The 12,015-nt window shown below is 48.7% G+C and overlaps 1 protein-coding gene across 16 annotated transcripts in view; it reads right to left on the bottom strand.

Annotated features, from left to right (window-relative positions):
• GBF1 (golgi brefeldin A resistant guanine nucleotide exchange factor 1) overlaps positions 1 to 12,015 on the bottom strand; it is a 137,086-nt gene that overhangs the window by 12,014 nt on the left and 113,057 nt on the right. For 9 of the 16 annotated variants that reach the window (XR_010146696.1, XR_010146698.1, XM_016919211.2 and 6 more), the window contains 19 exons: positions 11,410 to 11,575; positions 10,448 to 10,659; positions 9,719 to 9,817; positions 8,928 to 9,122; positions 8,191 to 8,380; positions 7,459 to 7,599; positions 7,057 to 7,145; positions 5,262 to 5,464; positions 4,390 to 4,513; positions 3,688 to 3,813; positions 3,338 to 3,420; positions 2,444 to 2,680; positions 2,066 to 2,159; positions 1,511 to 1,687; positions 1,121 to 1,185; positions 912 to 1,035; positions 651 to 722; positions 418 to 512; positions 36 to 189 (listed from right to left, as the gene is read on the bottom strand). Coding sequence is in view for 12 of the 16 variants with exons in the window: in XM_016919211.2 (XP_016774700.1) it covers positions 36 to 189; positions 418 to 512; positions 651 to 722; positions 912 to 1,035; positions 1,121 to 1,185; positions 1,511 to 1,687; positions 2,066 to 2,159; positions 2,444 to 2,680; positions 3,338 to 3,420; positions 3,688 to 3,813; positions 4,390 to 4,513; positions 5,262 to 5,464; positions 7,057 to 7,145; positions 7,459 to 7,599; positions 8,191 to 8,380; positions 8,928 to 9,122; positions 9,719 to 9,817; positions 10,448 to 10,659; positions 11,410 to 11,575 (2,646 nt within the window). In the remaining 4 variants the exon portion in view is untranslated. Of the gene's footprint in view, positions 1 to 35; positions 190 to 417; positions 513 to 650; positions 723 to 911; positions 1,036 to 1,120; positions 1,186 to 1,510; positions 1,688 to 2,065; positions 2,160 to 2,443; positions 2,681 to 3,337; positions 3,421 to 3,687; positions 3,814 to 4,389; positions 4,514 to 5,261; positions 5,465 to 7,056; positions 7,146 to 7,458; positions 7,600 to 8,190; positions 8,381 to 8,927; positions 9,123 to 9,718; positions 9,818 to 10,447; positions 10,660 to 11,409; positions 11,579 to 12,015 lie in introns of all 16 variants that reach the window. The other 7 variants (XR_010146695.1, XR_010146697.1, XM_009459126.3 and 4 more) reach the window with 1 other exon arrangement.

Below are 12,015 nucleotides of genomic sequence, written 5' to 3'. Positions count from 1 at the left end.
ATACCTGCCCACTCTCCAAGATGCATTCTGCTTACCTGACCACTGATCTCTTCTCTCCGGAGAAGCCGAATGGCCAGGCGTAGCAACCCCACCACTGCCCGCTCCACAAGGAAGCAGAAATCTTGTGCCTGAACACAGAGGTGGTATAGATGGTCTCGAACAGTCTGCCACACACAGCCCACACGATCCCTGTGTAGACATAAAGGAATGAAGATAGTCTCAGCCAGAGGGGCCACTGGGCAACAGGTCCCCTAGGCCTTTCAGGACTCATTGGTATTATACCCTAAGTAGACAGGTATGATGAGTAAGCTTCTCCCCTGCTGCCTACAGTTCCCCAGAGCCCACTCAGCAAGATGGCTTCCATCCCTTTGGCACAAGCCCAGCATGGGGTCTGCCTAAAGACTACGCTCATCTTACCTGTTCTCCAACACAATCCTTAGCAGCATCTCTAGGCAGAAAGCAGCATCTTCCTCATCATATGTCTCTTCATCTGGTGTCACTGAGACCAGAGCCTAAAGGGGAATAGCAGCAGGAAAGTAGGCATGGAAAAGAAGCCAACCACTGGCCCTGCCCTGACAGAAATAATACTGTCCCTGTCACCCCTCCCAGATTCAGCCAGTTGTTCCATGTTTCCTTTCTTCATCCTTTACCTTCATGAGCTCCTGTAGTGACTCCAGCTGGAGGAACTTGCTTTCTGTGATCATTTTTTCTGGGTCACATTGCTAGAGAGGGCAAAAGAGAGAGGGGGTCTTTGACAAAGGCTGAAGAGAACAGAATGTCCCCAAGAGCCAGGGGGAGAGGGCAGAGTCAGCCCTGGTTACAAATCCTGAATGATTTATTCTTCAGTTCACCAGGTAGCATCTAATAGGAAGGTGTTTAGGCTTTCTCACCAGGGGTGGATGGGCAGTTACCTTTATACACTCTAAGGCCACTCTCTTGGCCTCTTGGTTTTCAGTGGATGGGCCCCGAACACTAGACTGCTCAGGACCACTCAGTGTTAGCCAGCTCACAAAGCTCAGCACTGTTGACTCTCCTCTGTAGAAAAAGGGCATATGGCCTGGTGAGCCCCAAAGTTCTGACTCTCCCTCCCCAAGCCCCTGAGCCTCTGGTCTGCTCTTACCGGTTTGATGGTGTCTCTTCCCGCTGTAGAGAGATCTTGCCATTGGGATCCACGAAATCTTCTACCTGGAAAAGTAAGTCAAAATAATTTCTTTCCATGTGTCCTTTGCATTTGTGCCCCTGCCTCCACCCACCAAAGTTCTCTGGATTTCCTCCTCTAGTCTTCTGCCCCTATGCTATTGTGCCAATTGGTGACTGGCAATGGCATCTACCAGCCTTCTTTTACAGCTATCCCCCAAGATCTGTGGTCTTACATTTGAGGCATTCCTGGTGAGCTGCGGCAGGCATCAGGCCCAACATTACTCTCAACCACTTACTTCTATGTACAGATAGCATACAATGTTGCAGCTCTTGCCTTGTTATCGCTCACTAGTCTCCTACTAAGAATTACCTCTATCATAGCCTTGGGCAGTAGTTGGGCTCGGAAGAGCTGCAGCATGGCCTCCATGATATTCTTCCAGCCCTCCCGCAGGATGTCACCATGACGATGGGCCAAATGGAATACTGTCTTGGCTGCAATATGGGCTTTAGGGTTGCTTCCAAATACACTGGGCAGGTTCTCAATAGACTGGAAAAGAGGATGAGAACAGACTTAAGGCCGAGCTAATGTCTGGAAAGGAAAATCTCTTAGGTCTCTGCCTATGATGGTTCCCTCAGGTCCTTTTGTTGGCTCTGCTTCAATCCCCCATAATACTGGTGGGAGTGGGTTAACCTAGTTAAGGCCTTCCCCACTCCTGTATCTCCTTTCCCATCCCCATTACATGAAGTAACACTAGTTTTATCCCAGAGTGTGCAAGACAGAAATGGCCTAAGCTCTGGTATATTCAAGTGGGGGCAGTGAGGGAAGATGCTGAGGGCAACCAGGTCTGTTGATAAGGGTAGATCCATGGCTAAAAGAGAGGTCCTCCTTTGGAGCTCCAAGTACACAGTTCCTGCACCTGCTCACCTCACTGCTGAGAGCTGTGAATTTGCATAGAGAGATGATGAGATTGTCAAACACATCGCTGAGGCCATAGTGGGCGGAGATCATGGCGCACTTCCTGTAATGTTACCCCCCATCCCAGAAACAGAGTCACTGGAAGGCCAAGCAGCCCTTCGAAGTCCCTGAGCTTGCATGGGGCTCTTCCCCAGTCAGTCCCAGGAAGAAACCTTTTAATTTTGTTTCTGTTTAAGACTGAGCCTACCCAAGCTTCAGCCTCCCTCCAAAAACTCAGGGGGAACCCCATTCTAATGACGTAACAGTAGGAGTCAGAGAGGCATGGAGAAAACCATGTTAGCTCACAGAGGTAGGGGGAGGTGAAGACCAAGGCCAAAGCTGGGCTACCTGAAGCCTGAGATGGCTTTCTGGATGATTGTCTCCTCAAGGCTTTTGTCAAAGACATAAGAGAGAGCAGCAATAGTGGGGCCCCAGGTCATGGTGAAGAGGTCAAGATCATAGCTGGCAGTAGGCACACGCAGGAATATGCCCTCAGGGGTGGCACCTCGATGAAGCAGCACATTCCACACATAGTTCTCCCGAACCAAGCCTGTCTGCTCCTCAGGCATTACAATTTCCTCATTCCTGTCAGGAGGTAAGGGAAGGAGCAGTTGCACTGCTTTGAACCTGACTAGTTCCAAACCAAGACTAGGAGTTCATCCATACTAGCACTCTCCACTGATGAGAGGTCATCAGAACTGCAGCTCAGTGGTCTGCTTTCCACCCACCAGTGGGAGCAGACAGAAAGAAAGGAAGTGTCCCATAATCTCAAAGCCCTATCTGTAAGTGAGGCCTTTAGTTCTATAGTAAGATCACACATTCTTACTAGGTGTGATAAAATGAACAATTCTACCTTTTCTGATTTACAGTAAAAAACTAAGTGGCCCATTTCTGACCTGTAACCTAGGCCTCACACTCCAGTGCCCATCTTGGGTTCTCTACCAGCCAGCATCTTGTAATCTATACAGGAAAATGTACCTGTTTTAAGTTCAGAAAATGGGGCCATGATATCCTACTTAAGAGCAGCACTTTGGACCCTGGCTTAGAGTACTAGAGTCCCAATATCATTTGGGCTTCTTTAAGGAAGAAACAGTTGGCAGAGAGGGGGCTGCCCAACTAAGTCCTGAGGCTAAATCCAGGGCATGTGAGTCACTGCAGTCTGACATGACTCTAAAAACTGGGAAAGGAAGCAATGTGCTTCTTCTTAACAGAGATACTGCACTATTCTCTATGTATACTCACTTGATGGCATGGTACATGTCCTCCAGGATGTCTTGCTCAAAGTCCTTGCCTCCATTCACACCTTTCAGATTTTTGCGAAACTCCTAGAGACAGGCCAGTAAGTTTTTTCCCCTTGTGTCAACACTGAAGCCCCACCCAAGGAACTCCTGGGTTTTCAGTAAATAGGACTTAGGAAAAAGTAAGTGAAAAAACCCACTTCCCCACCCCAGTCCCTTTTCTAGGTTGGCCAGCCCTTCCTGATTCCCTTGGACAGAACCCCATCCATCATGCCCACTGGAAATCCTATGTCCTTCCTGCTACCTCCCAAGCTGTGCTGGGTCTTCTTTGCCTTGACTGGGACCCAAGCTTACCTCCAGGGTCATGGGTGCATTCTGTTTACGAACATTGTGGTTGTGCTGGTCAGTATTAAGCATGATGACAGCATAGGCCAGGGAAAAGCAGGCATCGCTATTGGCAAATGGGGAGCCATTACAATTCTGAAAAAGCAAAGATCCCGCCTGTGTCAATGCCCTTCTCTGGCCAATTAAACCCTCACTACCAACCCACTGGTCAGTGCTAGTACAGAGGAGAGGTACCATCCAGAAAGCAGCCAGTCTCTTGCCAACTCCTTAACAGAAGCTGATCTCTTTGTGGAAAGGTCACTAATTTTGCTCTCTGACTTTTTAAGAGACAGCAGGCTGGGTGCGGTGGTTCATGCCTGTAATCCCAGCACTCAGGGAGGCCGAGGTGGGCGGATCAGCCGAGATCAGGAGTTCGAGACCAGCCTGACCAACATGGCAAAACCCATCTCTACTAAAAATACAAAAATTAGCCAGGCTTGGTGGCAGGTGCCTGAAATCCCAGCTACTCAGGAGGCTAAGGCAGGAGAATTGCTTGAACCCGGGGGGTGGAGGTTGCAGTGTGCTGAGACTGCGCTACTGCACTCCAGCCTGGGTGACAGAGCGAGACTCTGTCTCAAAAAAAAAAAAAAAAAAGAGACAGCAGCTGGATTCTTCAGCCCTCAGTCAAACTGACCTTGGATCCTGGGCTCAGCCCCTGACACTCAAACTCACCATCCAACGCTCTGTGAATGCCTCCAGCAACCTCTGGATGACTGGTGCTTCCCCAGGCAAACGGAAGGCTTCCAGGTAGAGGCGGAGGGCTTCGTCCAGTCGCAGACCCTGAAAACTGAAGGTGCTATAGGGAAAGAAAGGAAGAAGAGGCTGAAAATGTGTAAGCTGCACATGTCAGGCTCTTTTAGTCACTGTCCTCCTAACCTACTCTTACTGGAAGAGAGGAGGCTGAGGTCTCTAGCAAAGGGGCAGTATCTCCTGTTCATCCCTAACACAACCCCTAGCCTTAATACTTTTCACATCCACGGACTCTTGCCTAGAACCCTCACCCCCTGGAACCCTGCTCTACCCCTTTGCAATGGACTCCATGCAGAATGGAGGGGGCTCCCCAAACTATCTCGTTGGAGTCCCTTTCAGGTCCAATAGATATAAATGATGGGTAGAGGAAGAACATTGGCTAGGGTCTCCAGAAGAAATTTATAGAGACCGCTTTGAGGTAGGGATGTTCTGTCCCTTTAAACTGATCACTAACCATGTCCCACCTTTCTTTTTTTTTTTTTTGAGCCAAGGTCTCACTCTATCACCCGGACTGGAGTGCAGTGGCATGATCACAGCTCACTGCAGCCTCGAACTCCCAGACTCAAGTGATCTTCCTGCCTCAGCCTCCTGAACAGCTGGGACTACAGGCACATGCCACCATGCCCAGCTAATTTTTGTATTTTTTGTAGAGACAGGGTTTCACCATGTTGCCCGGGCTGGTCTTGAACTCCTGAGCTCGAGTGATCTGCCTGCCTCAGCCTCCCAAAGTGTCAGGATTACAGGCATGAGCCACCATACCTGGCTATATCCCACATTTCTTACAGCTTCCTCACCTCACAAAGCTCTCCAACAGGTCAATGTTTTTGCGGTCACTCACAAACTCTCCAATCATCTTCTTGTCCAGCCGAGGGTTCTCTCGGAGCCACTGAGCAACCTCTGTGTTGTCCATTGGGATGGTGAGGAGGCCTTTCTCTTGCAGAAACTGAATCCCCTTCTTTGGTTTCTGATTGAACTGCTCTGTGCCAGTGATTAGCAGCTGCATGAGAAAAACTAGAGGTATAGAAGCTACTTTGCCTCTAAATTAGACAAGGCCAGCCTGGAGTCCACCATAGCCCACCCACAGTTGGTCAGCTAAAAAGCTCCTAGGATGTGGTTCTTAGTGATTACAGAACTAAGGCTAGATCATAATGGCCTTAGCTTCCCCCACCTTCATGTCTAATTGAATTGGCTTACGAGCTCTTTTTTACTCCTTTCCTGAGTGCTCAAGATACATAAAACAGTTCCTCTTCTCTAACTTAGGATCGGGGGAAAAGTAGAAGAAAGAAACTAGATAATTCTTCTCTCCAGTTTTATATCCATCCCTGACATTTGTTGATAGCCAGCCTCTTGTTTTTAGCCTAGCTTAGCTTCTTTGGTTGCCTAGCTTAATGCCCTGGGTTTGAAAGACAAAGTGGACTAACTGTGGAGGCAACTCATATTTCTGTATGTCCAGTCACGGCCATGTACTCAAGGGCACACATGAACCAAAGTCATTTAAGCTGGCAATAAGAGAAAGAAAGGGTTAGGTTTTTTTTGTCTTTTTCCGAGAAGGAGTTTCACTCTGTTGCCCAGGCTGGAGTGCAGTGGCGTGATCTCAGCTCACTGCAACCTCTGCCTCCCAGGTTCAACTGATTCTCCTGCCTCAGTCTCCCGAGTAGCTGGGATTACAGGCATGCACCACCATGCCCAGCTAATTTTTGTATTTTTAGTAGAGACGGGGTTTCATCGTGTTAGCCAGGCTGGTCTCAAACTCCTGACCTCAGGTGATCTGCCCACCTCGATCTCCCAAAGTGCTGGGATTACAGGCGTGAGCCACTGCGCCTGGCCAGAAAGGGTTAGGTTTTCTTTGTGTTAAGAAACCCAAAGTACAGGCCAGGCATGGTGGCTCACGACTGTAATCCCAGCACTTTGGGAGGCCAAGGTGGGTGGATCACGAGGTCAGGAGATCGAGACCATCCTGGCTAACATGGTGAAACCCCGTCTCTACTAAAAATACAAAAAATTAGCCAGGCATGGTGGCACACGCCTGTAGTCCCAGCTACTTGGGAGCCTGAGGCAGAAGAATTGCTTGAACCCGGTAGGTGGAGGTTGCAGTGAGCTGAGATCATGCCACTGCACTCCAGCCTAGGCAACAGAGAGAGACTCCGTCTGAAAAAAAAAAAAAAGAAAAGAAATCCAAAGTACAAACAGTTATTTGAACCTTACTATTTGAACCTTACTAAAGCACCAGAATGAATATCAATTTCCCTTTATTGCCAATCATCTTGCAAGAGCTGGAGATGACAGTAACCTTCAATGACCCACAAGACACCAACTCCCAAGGCTCCTGTCACTGCCACTAGTGACACTTGGCTCTCAATTGGTACAGCATTTGCGCAGGGGCATACATAGGGTATGCTCAACTACATAGCTTAGGAGTAAGGGAAGGGCTTCAAATGGGAGTTGCTGAAGTCCCAACAAGCCCAAAGACTGGCCTCAGGAAGCTGTACAATGAGGTGCTAGACTCTCCTTCATCTTCTGAGATGGAAACCCTACAACACTGGACACCCAGACAGAGGTGGACAGAGGCTGGGGAATACATGTATGTACCTTCTTTTTGTTTTTAATTTCAATTAGTTCCCGTGGATCTGGCAGGAGACAGGAAAATCGGGGTGGCTTCCGGGCAAACTTTTTGTCAGCTAGGAGTAGGAAGAAGAGGGGGGAAAAATCTGTAAGACCTTTTTTTACCCAGATAAGGACTTTTGGAAGGTCACCAATATACTCCCCAGTTTCAAGAAGGAGCCTCAGAAATCTTGTCCTCACCAGTCTTCTACTTCCGTGGAAGTCCTATCAACTGAGGGTCCATATGTTTGCCTCCCTCTCTCTGAGTCTGAAGGCGAGGCGGGCTACCAAGGCTTGCTTAGTTACTATCCTAGGTGTCTGCTCCCTCCCTCTGCTCTTCACCAGGCCCTCCAGGTGAGGAGCTTAGGGTCATGGACACCCAGTACCCACCCCCAGAGTCAACAGCTTCCTCCAGATCACTGCATCCTGATTTCCCATGTTCTGGTGGCAGCCGCCCTCCACCTGGCAGATGCAGGCCTGGGATGTCTGAGGCCATGCCTACAGCTTTCCCATCGCTGGCAGTTCTCTCAGCTGGTAAGAGAGAAGAAGATATGTGAAGACTTACAGGGTATGAAGCCAAGCAGAGCTGCAGGATAGATCAAATCCCAAGCCCAGAAGACCTGCATGGTTCCTGCACAGGGCGCCAGCCCTGAGCAGGACAAACCCAAGCCAAAATAAGTAGTCCCTGTCCCAGCCAAGCATTAGATTCTCTAATTTAATGAAGAGATTACCCAGTCACTTTCCCTGATCTTCTGCAACCTCAAATTTCAAGGGGGAGCTAGAGAGGACTAATTAGAGTGGAGGCAGATATTGGGGATGAGGGACGGTGGGACCTGGAGCTTTCAGAGACAGAAATCCTATATTCTTTAATCTCTGTTCTCTTCTCTTGCCATAAAGAAATAATAATTCTGTAAAAAACCAAAGTGGGGAGGAGGAAAAAGGGAGAAGGCTATGAGTTCTACTAATCTGCCTGACTGGCCTGTGATTTAAACTGCCAAAGCCCAGAAACAGAATTGGGAGCATCCCAGGGGAAGTGATATGGGGACAGGAAAAACGACTCAGAGAGTAGAGAAGGGATAAGCATAGAACACTGGGTTCATCAAAGAAAGAAATGCCTCTCACTATTGCTAGCTTCTCGGGTGCCATCTACTATCTCACAGCTTGGTCTGGCTGTCTCCTTCTTCTCTTGCTGGGTGAGGCTGTTGAGGACTTTAGCCTGGCAGTGGGCCTCGGTGCTGTCAATCACTGTCAATAGGGCATCAAGAGATAGTAGGTGTGTTGTATAGAGTTGACCAGACACAGGGAAGGCATTCTGGAAAGTAAACAGATCAATTGGACTTGTAGTTAGGAGAACACTTTACACTTTGATCATTTTCTAAAATTTCCAAAACTTCTTCTAACTTGTACATTGCCCTTAGAAAATGTTTTTCTGGCCGGGCGTGGTGGCTCATGCCTGTAATCCCAGCACTTTGGGAGGCCGAGGCGGGTGGATCACGAGGTCAGGAGATCGAGACCATCCTGGCTAACATGGTGAAACCCCGTCTCTGCTAAAAATACAAAAAATTAGCCGGGCGTGGTGGTGGGCACCTGTAGTCCCAGCTACTCGGGAGGCTGAGGCAGGAGAATGGCGTGAACCCGGGAGGTGGAGCTTGCAGTGAGCCGAGATCGCGCCACTGCACTCCAGCCTGGGCAACAGAGTGAGACTCCGTCTCAAAAAAAAAAAAAAGAAAAGAAAATGCCTTTCTTCTATTTCCCAGCTCTCAAGTGTTCCCCTCTCTGTATGTAACATCCTCACTACCACCAGGGAGATTTCCTTTATAATGCGTTTTTTCCTAGAGGCCAGTTATAGTGCTCAGCACCTTGGACAGCAGCTTTGAGAGGTCCTCAAAGAGGTTGGAACAGTAGTAGTCACAATCATAGTTGATGTAGAGCTCTGTGACAAAGCTGGGGATGCGCCAGAGCTGCACAATGGCCTCCAGTGCCATCTCCTTCATCTCATAAGGCATCTTGGGGTTCTCCACAGTGATGATCTCCATAAGCTTTTTGATGTACATCTGGCAATAACCCAGTAATTGCCATTTGGGTGGGGAAAGGATTCAAGATAGGAAGAGAAAAAATTAGACAGGAAAAACATTAAACAGAATGCAGAAGCCCAGCCTAGAGGCATGTATTAAGAGACACCCAAAGGTATTCCATCCCCTAAATATATCTCTTCTTTGGCCTCCATGTTGGGGGATAAGGCCTGGCTCTCTACCACATACCTGGTCCCAGACAAGTTGCCTCTTGCCCTTCTGTGCTATGTGAACATGACCTGGTCCTATTTAGAGTTCCTTTTAGCAATTTAGTGACAATGCTGGCTTGACTTACCTGCCTGTGTTGCAGAGTAACTGCTGGGCAGAAGAGCTGTTCCTATTCATGGTAAGGTTACCTGGCAGTTCTCATATTGGGGTCAGCCAGTCTCCTTTGGTCTCCTTTTAACTTTTCCACAAAAGAGGCCAGTTGATTGAACCAAACTCTGGAGGCTAAAAGGACTCTCCTATAGGAAGTCCCTAAATCCTACCCCTGTAGCATGATAGAGCTGGCCCCACTGAAGATGCCATATATCTCCCTATTTTTTTTCCCCTTTTTCTTTCCACATCAAGAAACTCACCTCCATTTGGAACTTGAGGTGCTCTCGCATGCTCTCAAACAGTAGGAAGCATACTCGCAGGGAAGCAGCATAAAGGTTTAGTCGCTCTATGCTGAGTAGCTGGAGATGAGAGCAGGGTAGGCCATGAGTTTTTTTTTTTTTTTTTTTTTTGAGGTGGAGTTTCACTCTGTTGCCCACGCTGGAGTGCAGTGGCGCAATCTCAGCTCACTGCAACCTCTGCCTCCTGGGTTTAAGATATTCTCCTTCCTCAGCCTCCCAAGAAGCTGGGATTACAGGCGCACGTCACCATGCCCAGCTAATTTGATATTTTTAGTAGAGACTGGGTTTTACCACATTGGTCAGGCTGGTCTCAATCTCCTGACCTCGTGATCCGCCCGCCTTGGCCTCCCAAAGTGCTGGGATTACAGGCGTGAGCCACTGCACCCAGCCCGGCTGTGAGGTTTCTGAAGCTGACTATGGCTCAACCAAGAGAGGCAGAAGAGGCAAACTGAGTGAAGGTGTCACTGAGGTCCATTGCTTCCAGGGAACTCTACATCTAGCCATTCCTATATTTCTCTCTGGCTGCCAGAGTCCCTGGGGAACTACTGGAACCCTCTTACTAAAACTACTGGCCAACTGGGAGGGAGATGCTTTCCTAGGTCCTATACTCTTTGCGTAATCAGCCAGACCTCCCTGTGTTCCCCTGGCCCTTGAAAGAGACTCTGAGACCCTCTAGCAATCTTGTCTTACCTGGAATAAGTGACGGCACATCTCATCCTTGATGAGGCCCAAGAGGGTCTGGCACTGGGCTACAGGGGCTGACTCAAGGGCCACTGTCAGCAAATGCAGTCCCATGTGAATCATAACCTCTGAGTTATGGCGGTCGTGTGGATTGGTGAGGGAGATGAGGAAGCGGAAGAGCTCGCGGATGCAGGGAAGACCATAGGGGACCAAAGCTGTGCCTGGGGAAGGCCAGGAGGAGAGTGAGACTGCTATAAAACAACTAGTCTGCTGGCTTTGCCTAGCCTGCTCTGCATTACACAAGGCAATTTTAGGTAAGTGATTCTCTTTGAAGAAAAGGGCTGGGCGTGATGGCTCATGCCTGTAATCCTAGTGCTTTGGGAGACTAAGGTGGGAGGACTGTTTGAGGCCAGGAGTTTGAGACCAGCCCAGGCAACACAGAGAGACCCCATCTCTACAAAAGATTTTTTAAAAGTAGCCAAGTGCAGTGGTGCATGCCTATAGTCTCAAATACTTGGGAGGCTGAGGTGGGAGGATTGCTTGAACCCAGGAAGTCGAGGATATAGTGAGCTGTGATTGTGCCACTGCAGCAATCCAGCCTGGGCGACAGGAAAAAAAAAAAAAAAAGGAAAAGGATTTTTTTTTTTTTTCCTGGGGACATGAGGGGACTAATCTACTTCTGGAGGAAATCAGAATTGATGATCCTACCTTTCTGTTAAAAGTCCTAAGCTTTTTATCCTTCCTTCTTGCTTCCTATCGCCCATCAAACCTCCTCCCTGTAGTATAAGTTAGGGAAGGGCTCCCTCCATGCCAACAGTCTATGGCTTGACTCCATTTCCTGACTAGAAAATAGCCTAGAACTTGGAGCAACAGGCAGTAGTCCAATATCTTGGTTTAAGACGGTCTAGGCTCAGGCAGCTTAGTAGGTAGGATGGGGGAGGTGAATTGGCAGAGCCTACCAGAGTACCCACCTTCTTTCTGGGAGGACTGTGTAAAGCGCACGCCCCGGGGATTGACGTAATCCATGTCATGGACAGAGGCAGAGTCAGAGTGGTCGGCAGGGGACGTGCACTCCTCTAACACTTCAGGGATGGACTCCACAGATGCTGACTGGGACTTTTCCACATGGGTCCCTTCCTGCTATGACCAGTAGCAGGGAGATATGGGAAGAGGGATGAGGCAAGAGCAACTTGGAACTTACTACCCTGAAGTAGCTGTCTTCCAAGCTGTCTCTAATGGGCTACAGATGTAGGGCCAACTCAGTGGTTTATGAATCACCGCAAGATGGCTCAGGTAGGAGTATGATGAAGGACTCAGAAAAACATCTCCTGAGGCTTCACTGACCTACAATGACTAGAATCTTAGAGACACAGAGCCTCTCACAGGCTTAGGATTTGGATCATTACCTTCCAGAAAAAGCAATGGCCAGCTCCTTCCCTTTTGTCAAGTACTACCTATATGTATAACTTGATAAATCTCATGAGCTATCTCTCACAGTGAGTCATGCTGTGGGTTTTCAAGGCAGTACAACCAATTCTGAGAAGCAGGAAAGATCAGAGCTTCTTTTGAAGTTACCC

The sequence above is a fragment of the Pan troglodytes genome, chromosome 8 (genome assembly GCF_028858775.2).
Source record: "Pan troglodytes isolate AG18354 chromosome 8, NHGRI_mPanTro3-v2.0_pri, whole genome shotgun sequence".
Taxonomy (NCBI): Eukaryota; Metazoa; Chordata; class Mammalia; order Primates; family Hominidae; genus Pan; species Pan troglodytes.
This window is presented reverse-complemented; position numbering and strand designations above follow the sequence as displayed.